General features: G+C 42.4%; 1 protein-coding gene across 1 annotated transcript; it reads left to right on the top strand.

Moving 5' to 3' along the window:
* The first annotated feature begins 336 nt into the window (after positions 1-336).
* rnf11b (ring finger protein 11b) lies at positions 337-14,114 on the top strand. Its single transcript, XM_072389557.1, has 3 exons — positions 337-900; positions 10,353-10,522; positions 11,503-14,114. The coding sequence occupies exons 1-3, from the start codon at positions 778-780 to the stop codon at positions 11,672-11,674; spliced, it is 465 nt and encodes a 154-aa protein (XP_072245658.1). The 5' UTR covers positions 337-777; the 3' UTR covers positions 11,675-14,114.
* The last annotated feature ends 532 nt before the right edge of the window (positions 14,115-14,646 follow it).

Genomic DNA, 14,646 nt, shown 5'->3' on the forward strand with positions numbered 1-14,646 from the left:
GAAGACTAGGGCAGCCAGGGACAAGAAGATAACGTGAACTGGTACACACATATTCGGTAGAACTAAAAAAAAAAAAAATACACATAAAGAGCTTCATTTTACCAGCAAGAAAACCTATAAAAAAATGTGTTATCTAGGAAGACTCAAGAAGGCAGTTCAGGGGGTAGCTAAAATGCCTTGAAATTGCCATTGCCACGACAAATTTATTGATTTAAGCACTGTTTATGTTTTCATCATAGGGCAAGGTGACCACAAATCTGATTGGTTGCCAACAAGACCAGCGAGTGCTCATTGGTTCCTTGTTTGACAGGGCGGGGCTCCACGTTGCTACATCACCACCTTTTGTCGTTGTTCAGCAGCTGCCTTCAAATTGGAAAGTCCCTGACAGATATATTTCAGACAGGATAGCTTCGGCTAGGTTTTAAATGAGGCACATGAATATTTCCTTTGTCTCGTTGCTTCTGCAGATATAGCCTTCTGGACGGCTGTCTAAGCCGTAGTTTTGCTGGTAACTCTGTAGATGCTCCCCTCCGAGTGCTAGCTGGTGTTAGCAGGCTAGCTTTTTGTGTGGCTAGCTGCTAGCTGAAGGATGTTTTGTTGTTGTTGAACTAGGCAGCCCTCCCATCGTCTGGGAGAGGAGATTCATCAGCTGTGAATGGAAAAACGCCCTCTCGACGCCTTTCCATCCACTGATATTTTCAGTGAAAGTAAGTCGTAAAATTCTCCAATTGTAAGGCGACACAGATAGACTGGACAGTTTGATTGAAGAGGTAGGAGATGGGAAACTGTTTGAAATCTCCGACCTCGGATGATATTTCTCTGCTGCATGAATCACAGTCGGACCGTGCCAGCTACGGAGACGGTGCTGACCCCGATCAGGAGCCACCGCCCCCCTATCAGGTAACTTCCCCCAACTGTTTTGGACCATCACATAACCAGCTAACTGTTGTGTTTTGTCACTAGACTGATCAGAGTTCACTGAATACCCGAACTTTGGATAATGTCGTGTTATGTGTGGCAGCTCTGGCCCATTTTACTCAATGTTTTTGGCCACCCCTGCCTTCAACCAGCTGAAGGTAAGCCTTTTGTAAGATAAACATGTGAGCCCACGTCGGCTATGTGCAGATCCAACAGCAGCCCAGCCCACTGACCTCGTCCCTCCACGGCATTGAAACTAATCCGCTTTGTTATATCCCAAGGTCCTTTCTCTGTGAGTATTTCCCCTGAAGTCATATTCTAATGAATCCTTCACTGATAATGACAGCCGCACGACCGGCGATAGACCTCATATAAACACACCGAACCAAGTAGTTTTGGTTGATACAAAGTGAAAATGAAAGAAGACATTATCAGTAATGGGCTGGTGCAGACCTGTCTTCTCCACTTGAAAGACTTTTGGACTCTTTTTGGAAAATTGCGACTTTCAGAACTTCCTTTAAAAAAAAAAAAAAAAAAAAAATCTCCAGGCAACAACTTTGTTTGTGCGGTGTCCTTGTTTCCTGAATTAGATCATAGCCAGACAGACCCAGGTCATGTTGTAAGTGTAAATATGATGTTTGGCTTTGACCATGTAATCTGTTTTGTTCTGTGTGCAGAGGAGGCCGGTTTGAGTTATTTAAGGCAATGGCAGGGAGATTTCCTGTTACCAGGTCAAGCCGAGCCTCATCTGCAGGTTATTGATGAATATTGTGAAAGCATGAAAGACGGAATACAATGTCAGACGAGAACATCATAATGTCATATTGTAGAAAGCTACGTCATTCTGTAATCTGCACTCGAGGTAATTGCACAAAGCGCAAACATTGCTTGGAAAACTTATTTTCTACAGTAAAAAGCACGAAAAGAAGAATTTGCATCCCATCTGTCATTAGGAAAGGTGTTGTGCAACACTGAAAAACAGTGATTCAATGGCTGGTGGTTTCTCAACTGTAATGAGATGATAAATGTTACTCACTTCACCTGTTAGGCATTTCAGTGATTTATTTTTTTCAATGTTGTTGTTGATGGGTGTTCAGTTAGAGCCTGAGAGCTATGAGAAACTACCATGCCACTCTCCAGACAGTAGTTACAACAGAGACTCCCAAAGAGCTTTGCAATATTTTACAAGCACCTTCCCTTTTCCAAGGAAATGACCTTTTTTCCAGGGAATTCTGTCTGACTAATCATCTGGTACATCAGAATAGATAAGCACACATGCACAACTGTGTTTTCACTAATTATAATGAAACATTGTTGACATTTCGAAAATACTGTTGTTGTTTTAGTGTTGGCAATCACGGTCAGAGAGGCAATGTTTAGATTTTTTTTTTTCACTCTTTGTGACTTTATTTAAGCCAATATTTACTGCTGACCTAACAGAGACTTAATGTAGAAAAAAGGAGGAAAGTAAATGTGATTTAAACCGACTGTTGGCTTGCATATTTCCAATTACTGTGGTTTAGTAGAGTGTTGCTGTGGGACGTTTTTCAGGACGTACTGCATTGCTGCACAGGTGAAACCGACGTATCGGGGCTGTTCTGGCTCATGAAAACGTCCGATGTTTGTTCAAAAGACCCTTTAAACTCCGATTCATAAACTTTTCGTATCGTTTGCAATCCATCGGGGTGCCTCAGCAGTTAATGTACCAGGACGCTCGTGTTGGTGTGGTGTGTAATTAGGTCGTCCAGCTGTGGTTACAGAGGAGCAGTTCTCTGTGGAAGAGCTCTCACTAAGCTTTCTGCTGTGTTGACAATGTGTGTAAAGTTTGCTTTATGCAATGTGTTTATGCTGACAAAGTTTGATAAGAGGGTTAACTGACTGGTTAAAGCCCACTTATAAAGAACTCTTTCAGACCTGCCAGCTTCTCCCTGGTGACCACAGCAATCAGCACCTTAACAGTCTCAACCCTGCCTGAAAACAACCCCTGCCTTTATTGTTTGTGTTTACTGTTCAGCTTTACTGCTAAAGTGGTGTGTGTGGTTTGGAAGTGACTAACTTCCCTGCTATGGCCAATTCCAAATTGAATTTGGTGTGTCCAGTAAAAGCTGTCTTGTGCTGGGTGCCAGTATGCTCTGGATACTGGCTCGAGGTCTGTCCTCCAAACAGTGAGATTTGCCAGTCATGGTGCAAAACTTGATGCTGGCAATCCCATTAGTGAAATCCTAAACAAAGATAACCTGAGCTCTGGCTGTGCTGGCTGTGTTTCTTTGGCTTGTAGTGCTATTTGGCCATCGATATCGACTGGCTGCAGACGTTTGGAGATATCGGCTGTTGAAATAAGTGCCTTTTCTTTGATGGGATTTTATAGCTCTTGGCTTCTGATGCTCTGTGCACAAAAAAAAAAAAAAAGTGCCTTTGAAAACTCAAATCCATTTTCTATATCTCTTTTTTTTTTTTAGTAGACTTTTATAAAAGCCAATCACTTGTTCGAAAAGCAAAGCCTCTCACTGGAAACGCAGTGAAATCTTGGAATGATAAATTTGATAGCATTTGTTGAACCAACAAGAAAGTTTTAAGTCACATCAGAGCAAATGTTGCTTCATACTGTCAGGTTTCATTTAATCAACCTAAATATGTCATTGAGCTGAAAGAAACTACATCAAAGTAGAACTTTGAGCACATCCCTGGAATTGATTATGTCATTATTGGCTCCAGTTTACATACAACAATAAGTCCTCCACCCCAGGCTGACACAGACAATATGCTGTCAAACGGATTCTTATTTTGTTGTTGGAGAGAGAATGATGATTGACATGCTTAGACTTGGTCACAAATTTCCTAGATTACCTTTGAGAGCATGAACTTTTGGTTTAAAGGACCAATGCTTAGATTAATGACTGTAGGAAGCGCCGAATGTTGTAACCGTCTTGTGTTATATTGTTAAATTAGATACGATTACCAACTCTCAGAGTTGGTGAGTGAAGATTAAGGTGTAAGAATAAAACTACTATTCAGTCAGAGCAGCTTAGTTCAAAGAAGTGCTAAATTTAATTGAATTTTATGTCTGGCCTAACTTAATTTGAAAAAAAGTTCAAACTTGCACACCCTGTAAATGTCATCTAAACATCTGCTGTTTCAGCTTGCTGCATATCTAGAGGAAAGTGTCTTTCATTGTTTGCATTGTGGCTGAGATGAGGCAGAGCACAGAAGCACTCAAAGCAGAGTGCAGTCCGAAGTCCCCAAAGACGGATCCAAACGTCCACACGAACCTCAGAGTCTGACTGACTGAAGTAGTTTAATTGCTGATCTTGCTTTGATCAAGACAACATTTTGATTGCATTGTTTATGATCTTTGTCAAAGGGCGAATATCATGCTGGCATTAAAGGCTTAAAGCTAAGGATTGAGCACATTTTAACTGTTGACACAAAGAGACCCTTTCGATCTCTGCCACTCAGGCGGTAACACAATGTGCTTTAAACTGAAGGCGCTTAAACAGGTTTAACGTAAAAGATGCATTTTTGCTATAATGTCTCGATGTTTGCCCCTCAAAAATCATTGTTGTGTTGGTCACTGGTCTTACAGCAGAAGATGGTAAATCTGTTGCAGTTTCCCTTTAAAATTGCACCAGCAACACGTGAGTTGAGGTACTCGGTCTCCGTTAATGAAATTCAGTGCACGAAAGCCACATGTTTGCAGACACTGTGTAGACTTTGCATTGGACTGGGGTGGATGGCTGGATGAATGCTAAAAGCTAAGTGAAAGAGATAAATCCTTTGAGCCAGCCACTCAGACTGGTGTGTCATTTAAGGCCTTGTCAAAACGAGTGAGTGCGTGTCAGGGTTTGCTTCATATGAACTGGGAAGTGAGCGAAGTGGAGGGAGGTGGCGTTCGGATCGTGGGCTTAATGTTGGCGGTAGCTGCCAGCCTGTGCCCGTGTGTTTGTGCACAGACGTGTGTGCTGCATGTTGTGTGTTGAATGTGGGGATTTGGACAGCAGCTGGTGACACAGGTGCTGACTCATCGCTGTAGGACTGGGCTATGGGAGATAAGGCACAACTGTATGTTTGCATTTGTGTGAGTGCTTTTGGCCCCCTTTTTATGGCTTGTAAAACCCCAGTTTCCCAATATTTATATTGTATTTCCCAGTAAAGAGTTTTTCTGAAACGTATTCAGTTTGGAGCACTATCTGTAAGCTAGCTGAAGCCTTATAGCTAAACGGGCTCGAACACTTTGCTGTCTTTGAAAGATTCACAGTGTTTTAATGTGATAACATGGATCTGAATGAGTGTTTTTTCATGTGTTTTATTCCCTCAGTCTCCTTCACGGTTAACTTTTGTGTGGACAAGGGCTATAGAGGGTAGAAAATTATATAGACATTGTCGAGTGGCTGTCGGCCAAAGATGGGGTAAAATCAGAAGGTTCAGCATCTTGAGATTCGTAGATGCACACAATTGCATTACGTTGGAGCGCCAGCTGTCAACCAACTGTATAGCTGTCAAGAAGACGGGGCTTGCTGTCAGCAGTTTGCTCTGAGCTCTGAATGCTCGACCAGTTGAAATGGAGAAGGAAAAAAAAGTTCTAATTTGGAGTTTGTGTCTAATTAGCTGTCAAAGCTGGAGAGGAGACGAGAGAGAGTGGTGTGAATGCAGTTTTATGACACCACGGAGTCTGCGTGGCATCTCTGGGTGTAGACGGGGACAAGAAATATAACAACCTGCTTAAAAACGATACATTTGGTAGTAAGTGGCAGGAAAATTCCCCTGACTGGCTATAGCTATGGAGGAAGAACACACACGTTCCAGGGGCCACAGTCAGACATTACATACAGTGTAACTTACATTTCGTATTATACTGTTTTGTGTCGATTGCCTGAACTTAAGTGCATCCGCTTTCTCTCAGGGGTGACTGAGTCACTTCATGAGGTGTTCGTCTTTAGCCTTGTATGGCAATGATCCGCCCCCTTAGAAAACCCCTAGTCACACATTAGTCACTGTATTGCCTGAATATGGAAACAGAAATACTGTTTGAGGAGGGCAAAGCTGACAAACAAGTCATTGTGCTGCAGGTCAGCGACTTGGTCTGTCAGTATATGACACACACACACACACAAGTTGTGGTTTCTGAATGCTCACCACAAGGGCCTGGACTCCATGATAACTACTGGTGTATTATTCTGTCTTCCCACAGTTTAATTCTCGCCTCAGGCTTATAGTCATAGGTGACGTGGTGGATTGGTCATTACGTGGCGTGGTCTGTATGGTCTGTATGATACAGGACAGACACTTGGAACTACTGTTTTTTATTTTTTTATTTTATTTACTTCATCGGCTCCTGCTGCTCAGACTTTAACGGCTGCTCAGACTTTAACGGCTGCTCAGACTTTTTCCTATTTTCCACATTGGTGCATCTTACGTGAGGACATTTATGTTATGAGGGTTTGTTCTCTTCGCCTGCATCAGTGGCCCAACTTCCTAAGTTGATGAAGTAATGCAATCCACACTTAGAGTATCGTCATACTGTCAGCCTATCCTGTTACCTCATCAGCAAGCACATCCTGTTATGTTAATGTCCATCCTTTTCTTCCTCCTATTGTCCCTATTCGCCCATGTACACGCTTGTCTGTATTGTGTGCAGGTGTCGCGCGATGGTCTGGTTAAAAGATTTTGTTACTCTGCATTCCTCCATAGAGATCTTTGATGTCAGATGAACACTGTCTAGTCTTTTGTTTGCTCGGAAGCTATTTTCTCTTCTTTGTCTGGGTCCCTCACACGTGCATAAATATGCAGTTCGAAAGAATCTTGGCCGTTGTTTTGTCTGTGTGTCTGTATGTAAGCTTCTGGGGTTAAATCTATAGCTTGGTATTGAACTTGTGGGTTTAGAGTGCCTTTAGCTTTCCTTTTCCTGCTCCTTTTCTTTGAATTTCTTTCAGTTGGTGATGGACGATAGAGATAGTAGAGTAAACGCCTCCTCTTTCTGTTTGTTTTTCTTTCACATTAACTGTGTGCATCTGCTTTCCTCTCTTGTTGCCTATAATTTCCACTTCTCCTCCAGCTCGCCATTAGCACCCTGGGTCTGGCAGGCTTGACAGTTCCTGGTGCTGCTTGGATCAGCAGCCCACAGCATGTTTGGCAGAGGAAGCCAAGGTCTGCTCTCCAGCTGAGTTAGTTACCACCCTCCATCCTTCTCCGCTTGTCCTCCTTTTCCTTTCACCCTCGCCACCTCGCTCGGTTTTCCTCTCAGACGCTTGTCTTCTTGGTTACCTCAAGGCTACTTAATTAGCAGTTGTTAAAGCCCGGCTGAAATGGTATGTATAACTAGAGAGAGACGTATGACAACAGTTAAACTGCTGACCACTGCACAGTCGAGCACCCTAACACAGAGTCCAGCTGCTGCTGCAACGCCGGCAGTCAGACAAGAAGAATAAAAGCTACAGACGGGGCCACAGACTGGGGGTGGGGTGCTCAGCTGTTAAGAATATGCTGACTCACGGGTTCAGTTGCTGCATTACTTAGAGGCCAACTGCTGGCTCGCACATTTCTGTGTTTTCTCCCCTGAAAACCTTTCAACTTTAAAGTCTATCTTTTCAAAGAATAAAGTTGGATTGTGTTTCTTTGCCCATAACAAGAACGAGCCCATTGTGCTATCAGTGTGTTACCACTATGATTGTGCACAAAAAGGCCCCACTCACCTTGATTTGACCAATAAAGACCTGGTTTTACGGGTTACATCTGCAAACTTGACCATGTTTTTGTCTTCTTGTTAGTTGTCTTCTTGTATTTGTTAATGAATAAAAAAACAGAACATGTATATCCACGGTATATCATAAACACCAGGATAAATCATCTTTTGAACGAGGCTCTTTCATCTGTCTGCTTTTCAGGGTGTTAATCTAATGTGAACTAAGAGTAAGTGCTTCATCAGTTTTGTTGGATTCTCACAAAGTTGGGCATGTTGGAAGTGGCAGATTTAAAAACAGAAATGAAGGACTGCTTGGAATTCCTTTATTTCACATAATGCTACCTAACAGGATCTCTTGTTTGGTCATTTCTACCTCATAAAGCCCTACTGCTGTCCAGAGCCACACCTACAATTTGTTTGATTTGTGGAGTCATTGAACATTGACTTATTATACTTAAAATCATTTAAAGCTCTTTAAAGTGTTTAGGCTGGCATAGTATTTTATTAAGCTGAGCAAAAACACACAACCCTTTTCATATTAAAGCTTGGCCGCTTGCTGCATTAAGCAAAAACAAAAATAAGGAAATTAAGTGTGTATATATATATATATAAAGAGAGAGAGTTAAATGTCCATGGTATCTTTCCCTCCTGCTAAGGCTTCTCTGTTGTCCTGCCTCTTTCGTGTGTTTGGGCTTTGTGACAAAAGGTTACTTGTGGAGTGTGGATATTCAGGTGGTTAAAGAAGGAGCTCACTTGATGGCATTAAAGTGGACTTAGCCTAATCTTTGACCTGGCTATTCGGTCTTTTGAGCTGCATGACCTGCAGGGTTGGCACCAAGTATGAGAGGTCTGTCTGTGGACTGAAGCATGTGCTCGAGGAGGAAGAGGAGGAAGCTATGCACACACCGCAAGTGACTGCAGTGAGAGCGCAAGAATGTACGAGGAAGAAGGGAAGGAAGATGAACAGACTGCAAAGTGAGACAGTTGAGTTAATGGAAAGTGGTTGAGTGCAAGAGGAGAGCCCACTCCGATGTACCGTGTCGTTCTACTTCAAGAAGTGCAAAGATTTTATGGAGGATTACTTGAAGTAGAACAGATTAAATCGTGCAGTTTATTCTTTCTGACCACTGTCATGTCTCATAAAGCTTTATTTTATCTAAAGCATATATTGCACTCTTTATACTCGGAGGAAATTAAAAAATACTACTTCCAATACTACTTCATTTAGATGTTCTGAGGCAAACAGACGCGTCAGAGGAAGAAAGAAAGAAACTTTGCTGTTGTCTGCTTTATATAATTGTCCAATAGCAAAAGTTACCTTTAATCAAATCAGCTCTTAAAGAAAAGTTAAGGTGATGGCATGGCAGAGTAATTTAGAAACATCCTGATCAATAACCACACCATCACACAAGCTGTACGTATACTCACTACACACTGCACTTGCTGAACTATTGATAAGGCTTTAGCCAGTTGTTAAAACCCTATAAATAGTGAGTTAATCTGAATATTTTCTGTCTTACTCATTTCATTCCAAGGCTATATTATACTTAAATCTTTTACTTGTGGCTTGCTTGCCTTTATGTTAAACCTTTATGCCGACAGGCAAAATGAAAGACTTGTTACATTCAGTTTTAGTTTGTTGACCCACAAAGTGTTGTGGGACAGAAGCTTTGGTTGCTTTGAAGTTTGATTTAGAACAGCATCAATTCCTTTTTACTTTGAAGAGTGAAATCTTAGGCTGTTTTACATGAAGATTAAAAGGTTTTCGTGAGGTAAGCATTTTCTGGGAAAGTTCAAACTTTTGCAGGATGTTTTGGTTCCTGGCCAGTCATGACTCCTTGCCGTCGATGGTTTCACGCTGACTCACAAAAGAATCATTCAGAGACAGCTTAAACCTGCTGACGTATGCCCATAGGTCCTCCAGTTAAAGGGAAACTGTGTTAGAAATCCTCTTTTAGACATCAGGTTTGTATGTATGAACATATTTGCTGTTTAAACTCATTTTTACACAGCTTGAAAACTAACTTGCCTCTTGCCAAGTCAGATCAAAGGTGCCATGTTGCTACATGCAGGCTGTTGGAACAAGCTTTGGGGAAACACTACCACCTACTGCCTGACATCATAGTCCACAGAATATGAGTCAACATATTATGGTTTGAATGCATCAGTTAGAGAGTAGTTATTGTGAAGGCAGTCATTTTGAGAGGCATCGTGAAAGAATATACACTAAGACAAAGCGAATGCCGGTGGGATTATGAAACTCAGTCAATCAAGTTATTTCTAGTGCTTTGAGTCAAAATAAAATCCACCCTTTCAAGTTCAAGGGACTTGTGTAGCACTGCTAACCACTGTTGTGGTTTTGGTGATATTTTTCCACCTCTTTGTAATGAAATTAATATTTGTTTCCCATTTAACACGATGTTTATGTGCTTAAATCAAAAGAAACGGAAAATACACAGAAGTCTAACAGAAATACACTACGTTTGATGGAGATTTAGTGAGTGGATATTAACAAACCACAAGATACCCCCATAGTAGTCCTGACAGTTAGTAGGAGGAGCAAACTAAAATAAAAAGTATGCCAGCAAGGCATCTCGATGGGACTGATAAATAAATGTAACTTGAGTATTTCCTGTAAATACTTTCCTCCAGGGTCCACCTCTACCAATCTGCTAATTTCATGTTGTGTAATTGTTGGGTATACTGTAAAGACATGGTTGTTTAGTCTTTTATGTGGCCTCCCCTCCATCTGCAGGAACAGATCCACGTGCCTGTCTACCACCCAACGCCCAGCCAGGCCCGACTGGCCACGCAGCTGACTGAAGAGGAGCAAGTCCGGATCGCCCAACGCATCGGACTCATCCAGCACCTCCCGAAAGGGGTGTATGATCCTGGGCGGGATGGCTCTGAGAAGAAGATCAGAGAGTGAGTAGAAACTGAAACTCAGCAGGGTAATTTGAGCACTTACACCACTAACACAGTGATGTGTGTTCAAAATCCCCATGAGACAGTTCAGCTATGCTCTTTGCTTCAGCATGAAACGGAAGTTGGTGAGGCAACCCTTCTCCGGAAAAGCCCGGTCTGCTCTGATTGGTCAGCTCAAGTGTGCTGATGAGCCATCGCCCACCATTCTGTATCAGCTCTGTTGTGATTACAAAATTTTGGCAAGCATTTGATTTGATGTAAAGTTAGCATACATCCTTAAGTGCAATGCAGGGAAAGCCAGCAGTAATTCTCCAGTGAATGACAGGCTACCAGTAAGGATAAGTTCAAAACTACTTCCTCATCATTGTTGGAACAGATACTGATGAAAACAGGATTTAAATAGTTTTTTCATTCAAATATTGCCTGCTCTTTCAGAGCATGAAACCATGATACTGTCCATGAAGGTTAAACAGGACTGCAAGTTGCTCTGAATATCAGATTTCTATATATGGTCATCTACTGCAGGCACAAGGTACTCGGGAAGTACTGGCAATACAGCTAACAAATACCGGGTACTGCCCCTCGTGGTACTTTTCCATAAGTTTTCCTGTAAGAAGAATCGGGCTTTTATGGAGGAGGGCTAAAAAGGAACAGGAGCTTAAATGACTTGTTTCCAACTGAGGGCAGAGTGAAGAGCTGCTTAAAAGTCCAATATGGAAATAAATCAGGGCGGGGAATAAGTTATTGAACTGTGAATCTTACAAAGCCACTCATTTGGACAAGCTTTTTAAAGACCGGAATGAGCACAATAAATCCCGTTTTTCAACTTCAACTAGACAGTTTTCTGCTTTCACATGTCAAAGGTTACTATGTCTTTATTAGCGTGCAGACACTGCTTCAGTGCACATATGAACTGTGATGTCCATTTCCAGTCTCAAACAAAACACTGTTTTGATGGGAGTCTGTGTTCCCCTCTGCAGGTGCGTTATCTGTATGATGGACTTCGTTTATGGAGATCCCATCCGGTTCCTGCCCTGCATGCACATCTATCACATGGACTGTATAGACGACTGGCTGATGAGATCCTTCACCTGCCCCTCCTGCATGGAGCCTGTGGATGCTGCACTGCTCTCCTCTTATGAGACCAACTGACACAAACGCCTGCGGACCACACTGGAAACACACACATGTACACATCCACACAGGATCTACGCAAAAACTTCCACCTTGCTAGCTTGTATCCTGGATTAGTACGAGGGCGATATAAAGCAGTGATAATATAAACAATGTACGATTAATTCAGTGTGTGCACCAACATACTTGCGTGGATGCGAAGGTGTGTGTGTGTGTGTGTTTGTGTGAACAATTTCCTTAGTTGGCCTGCTGGACAGGACTGTATCTGAGAAAGGACCGGAGTGATGGTGGGAAGGCCGAGTAGGAGGAAGCAGGGAGAATGTGGCGGAAGGTCAAAGAGGATGGATGTCTGCTAACTCTTGTGATTAAGATACCCTTTTGCAATCTACTTTTAGATATACCACACACACACACACACACACACACACACACACACAGCAGGACACATCTCCTTTGTTTCCTCCCCATGACTGAAAAGAGTCAGAGAGAAGAGGAGAGGCGTTTGACCTCCATCATCGAGCTGCAGAACTGAACTGCTGGTATCGGATGACTCATAACCCAAGACAAAGTGGTAAAATGTGTCTTTCAGGAGTTCCGCCTGTTTCTGAGTCATATTTGCTGCAAAAATTGTTACACATCCAGACGTGATGGCAGACATGACTACCACTGACGGACACCACCGGAGAGAACGAAGTTTTTCTTTTTCTGCCGACAGACCGCAGGCTTCCTCTCGTCTTCAGATCTGTCTCTGTACAGGTCGATGGGATTCAGTGACTGATTGTCCTGTGACGTTGTGAAATCTGTTTATTTTTGCCAGTCAACATAAAGGGCTCTGTTGAACCGGTGTTAACCAACAACACGGACAATACAAAAGACAAACCAGTGTGTGTGTGTGTGCTTTACTCATTAATGTGATGGGTAACTGGCGTAGTGTTGCTGTTCATGATTTTTCTTTCAGTCAGTGAGAGCCCAGATTATGGGCCAAAGCACAAGTCAACCAGTTGAATAAACCATTGATATTAGACAGTTGCACTTCTTAATCAGACTTGTGTTAAGAGGACCATATGCATTCAGTAATTATGTCAGTGTAAAGTATCTGATTTGCTTCACATGCAGCCTCTTTAAAGTTGCAATGACTTGTATTGAAAGCCGCCGTCTCTGACGAAGCTGGAGCAGGAGCGAGCACCTAATTAATTACATGATCTGAACTACTGCAATTAATTCTAAGGTTCGTTTCCTTTTTTTTTTTTCCATTTTCATTTCCTGTGAAAGCTAAATTTGTGACATACAGGTTGGCCTCATTGATCGTTTCCGCATTTACAAAATGTCTCCAGTAACAATTATTCATCCAGATATGCTCAGAGGGAACTCTTCTCCACTTCTGACCTTGAGTTCTCAGTTTTTACAGATTATTTTACTCATTGTCTTAACATTAGGAGGCCTCGATGCTAATGATTTTTAAAAAAATTAAAAAATTCTATTGCCAAGGTCACCCAGTTTACTGCTGAAGCACAAAGGATCCAGTTGCCCGGTCATTTTTAATTTTTTCCTGATTGAGAATCCTGCACGAAATCATTTGAGGCCCCACCCCTGACAAAGCTCACAGTGTAAAAACATGCCTTTAGTGGTTTTGTGTGTGTAAGCGTTTGTGTGTCAAAGGTTTTACGGCCCCTGTGGGTGTTTAGAAAAGATTGGTGGTTAGACAGGTGGGCAGCTGTCGGCACCTTAGTTTTTGCACTGTACTGTGTTGGACTTGCAGTATGTCCTTATGTTGTACGTCGTCCTCCATCAGCAAGATGGAGCCTCATGGCCTTAGGTTTTACATGTGAGAAAGGGTCGGAGTCAGCTGCTAAAATGGAAAGTCCAGTAAACATTAAGGAAAAGGGCCGGTCAAAAATGGCTCTCCTGGATTTCCACCAAATTAGAAATGAAACCTTCCACTGTCTAGTTGCACCGACCCTTTCCTGCACTCTGTGACAGCGCTGCGGTTTCACTGATGACCGCCTTTGCAAAATAGACCAAGATTTTGGTCTCAATCTGAGGAGTCCATAAATGGATTCCATCTACTTATTCTGGAATGTTTCTACAGTGCATAAGGGGAAAAAAATGAAAAAAATGCTCGTATCTCCGGAAATGACACAGGCGCTTTTCTTTTTCCCTTTCTTTTTAACAATGGTACAGCTGTTCAAATTGTTGCTCAGTCACAGAACCTTGGCTCTGACTCGACTTCAGGAGAGATCTATTTATTTAAAGCGACTGGTCTCACAGGAATGGTGAGCGAGAGGTGGTGCGCTCTTCTACGAGACTGAACAGCAAAGTTTTCTTGTGTTAGGGGGGGGGGGGGGGTGTGTGTGTTGGTTTATGGATGCTTGTATAACCTTTCCTTGTTTGTAAGCATAAATATACATATGCTGTGTACTAAAGGCAAATAATAAACGGACATTGCAACAGAACACAAGATCCAGGGTGTGTGATTTGTTTCCTGTGTGGACAGTAAAAAGGGGAAGATCATTGGTAATTTCAGTTTTGCAGTGCATGCAATTTGCAACTTTTCTTTTCACAACTGAAATTCAAAGGCTCTCTGTTACACTCAGAACGTGGCGGCATTTGGTTCATATTTATCCCCAGCACATAAGATTCAAAGCTCATCTGGTAACTTTTTCAGACCTCCTCATCTCCCCTTTCTCAGTCCCATCGCCTAATCACTGGAGAACTGTTGGCAGGGTTCACTCGATTCACTAGGAACCATCTGCACATTTCTAAACTTTCCCTTCAAAGCAAAAGGATCTGCCTCAGTTCTGTAGCCCTTTTGTAACTGTTGCATTTGTTTTACCATCAGGACAAAAGGTCAAAATAGGTGGCTTATATCATTTAGAGACAGATTGTAAATGTGTGCTTCACCTCTTGCTTGATGACAACTGGGACAGGCTCAAGCCCCCTTCAACCCAGAACAGGGTGATCATTTTGGAAAATAGAACTGAGGGTCGTGT

The sequence above is a fragment of the Leuresthes tenuis genome, unplaced genomic scaffold (genome assembly GCF_036924035.1).
Source record: "Leuresthes tenuis unplaced genomic scaffold, fLeuTen1.0.hap1 SCAF_7, whole genome shotgun sequence".
NCBI lineage: Eukaryota > Metazoa > Chordata > Actinopteri > Atheriniformes > Atherinopsidae > Leuresthes > Leuresthes tenuis.

Bases quoted from the DNA above. Each gene is read 5' to 3' on its own strand.
- rnf11b (XM_072389557.1), top strand. From the start codon at position 778: ATGGGAAACTGTTTGAAATCTCCGACCTCGGATGATATTTCTCTGCTG. The intron at 901-10,352 runs GTAACTTCCCCC...CTCCATCTGCAG, and splicing joins AGCCACCGCCCCCCTATCAG to GAACAGATCCACGTGCCTGT. The intron at 10,523-11,502 runs GTGAGTAGAAAC...TCCCCTCTGCAG, and splicing joins TCTGAGAAGAAGATCAGAGA to GTGCGTTATCTGTATGATGG.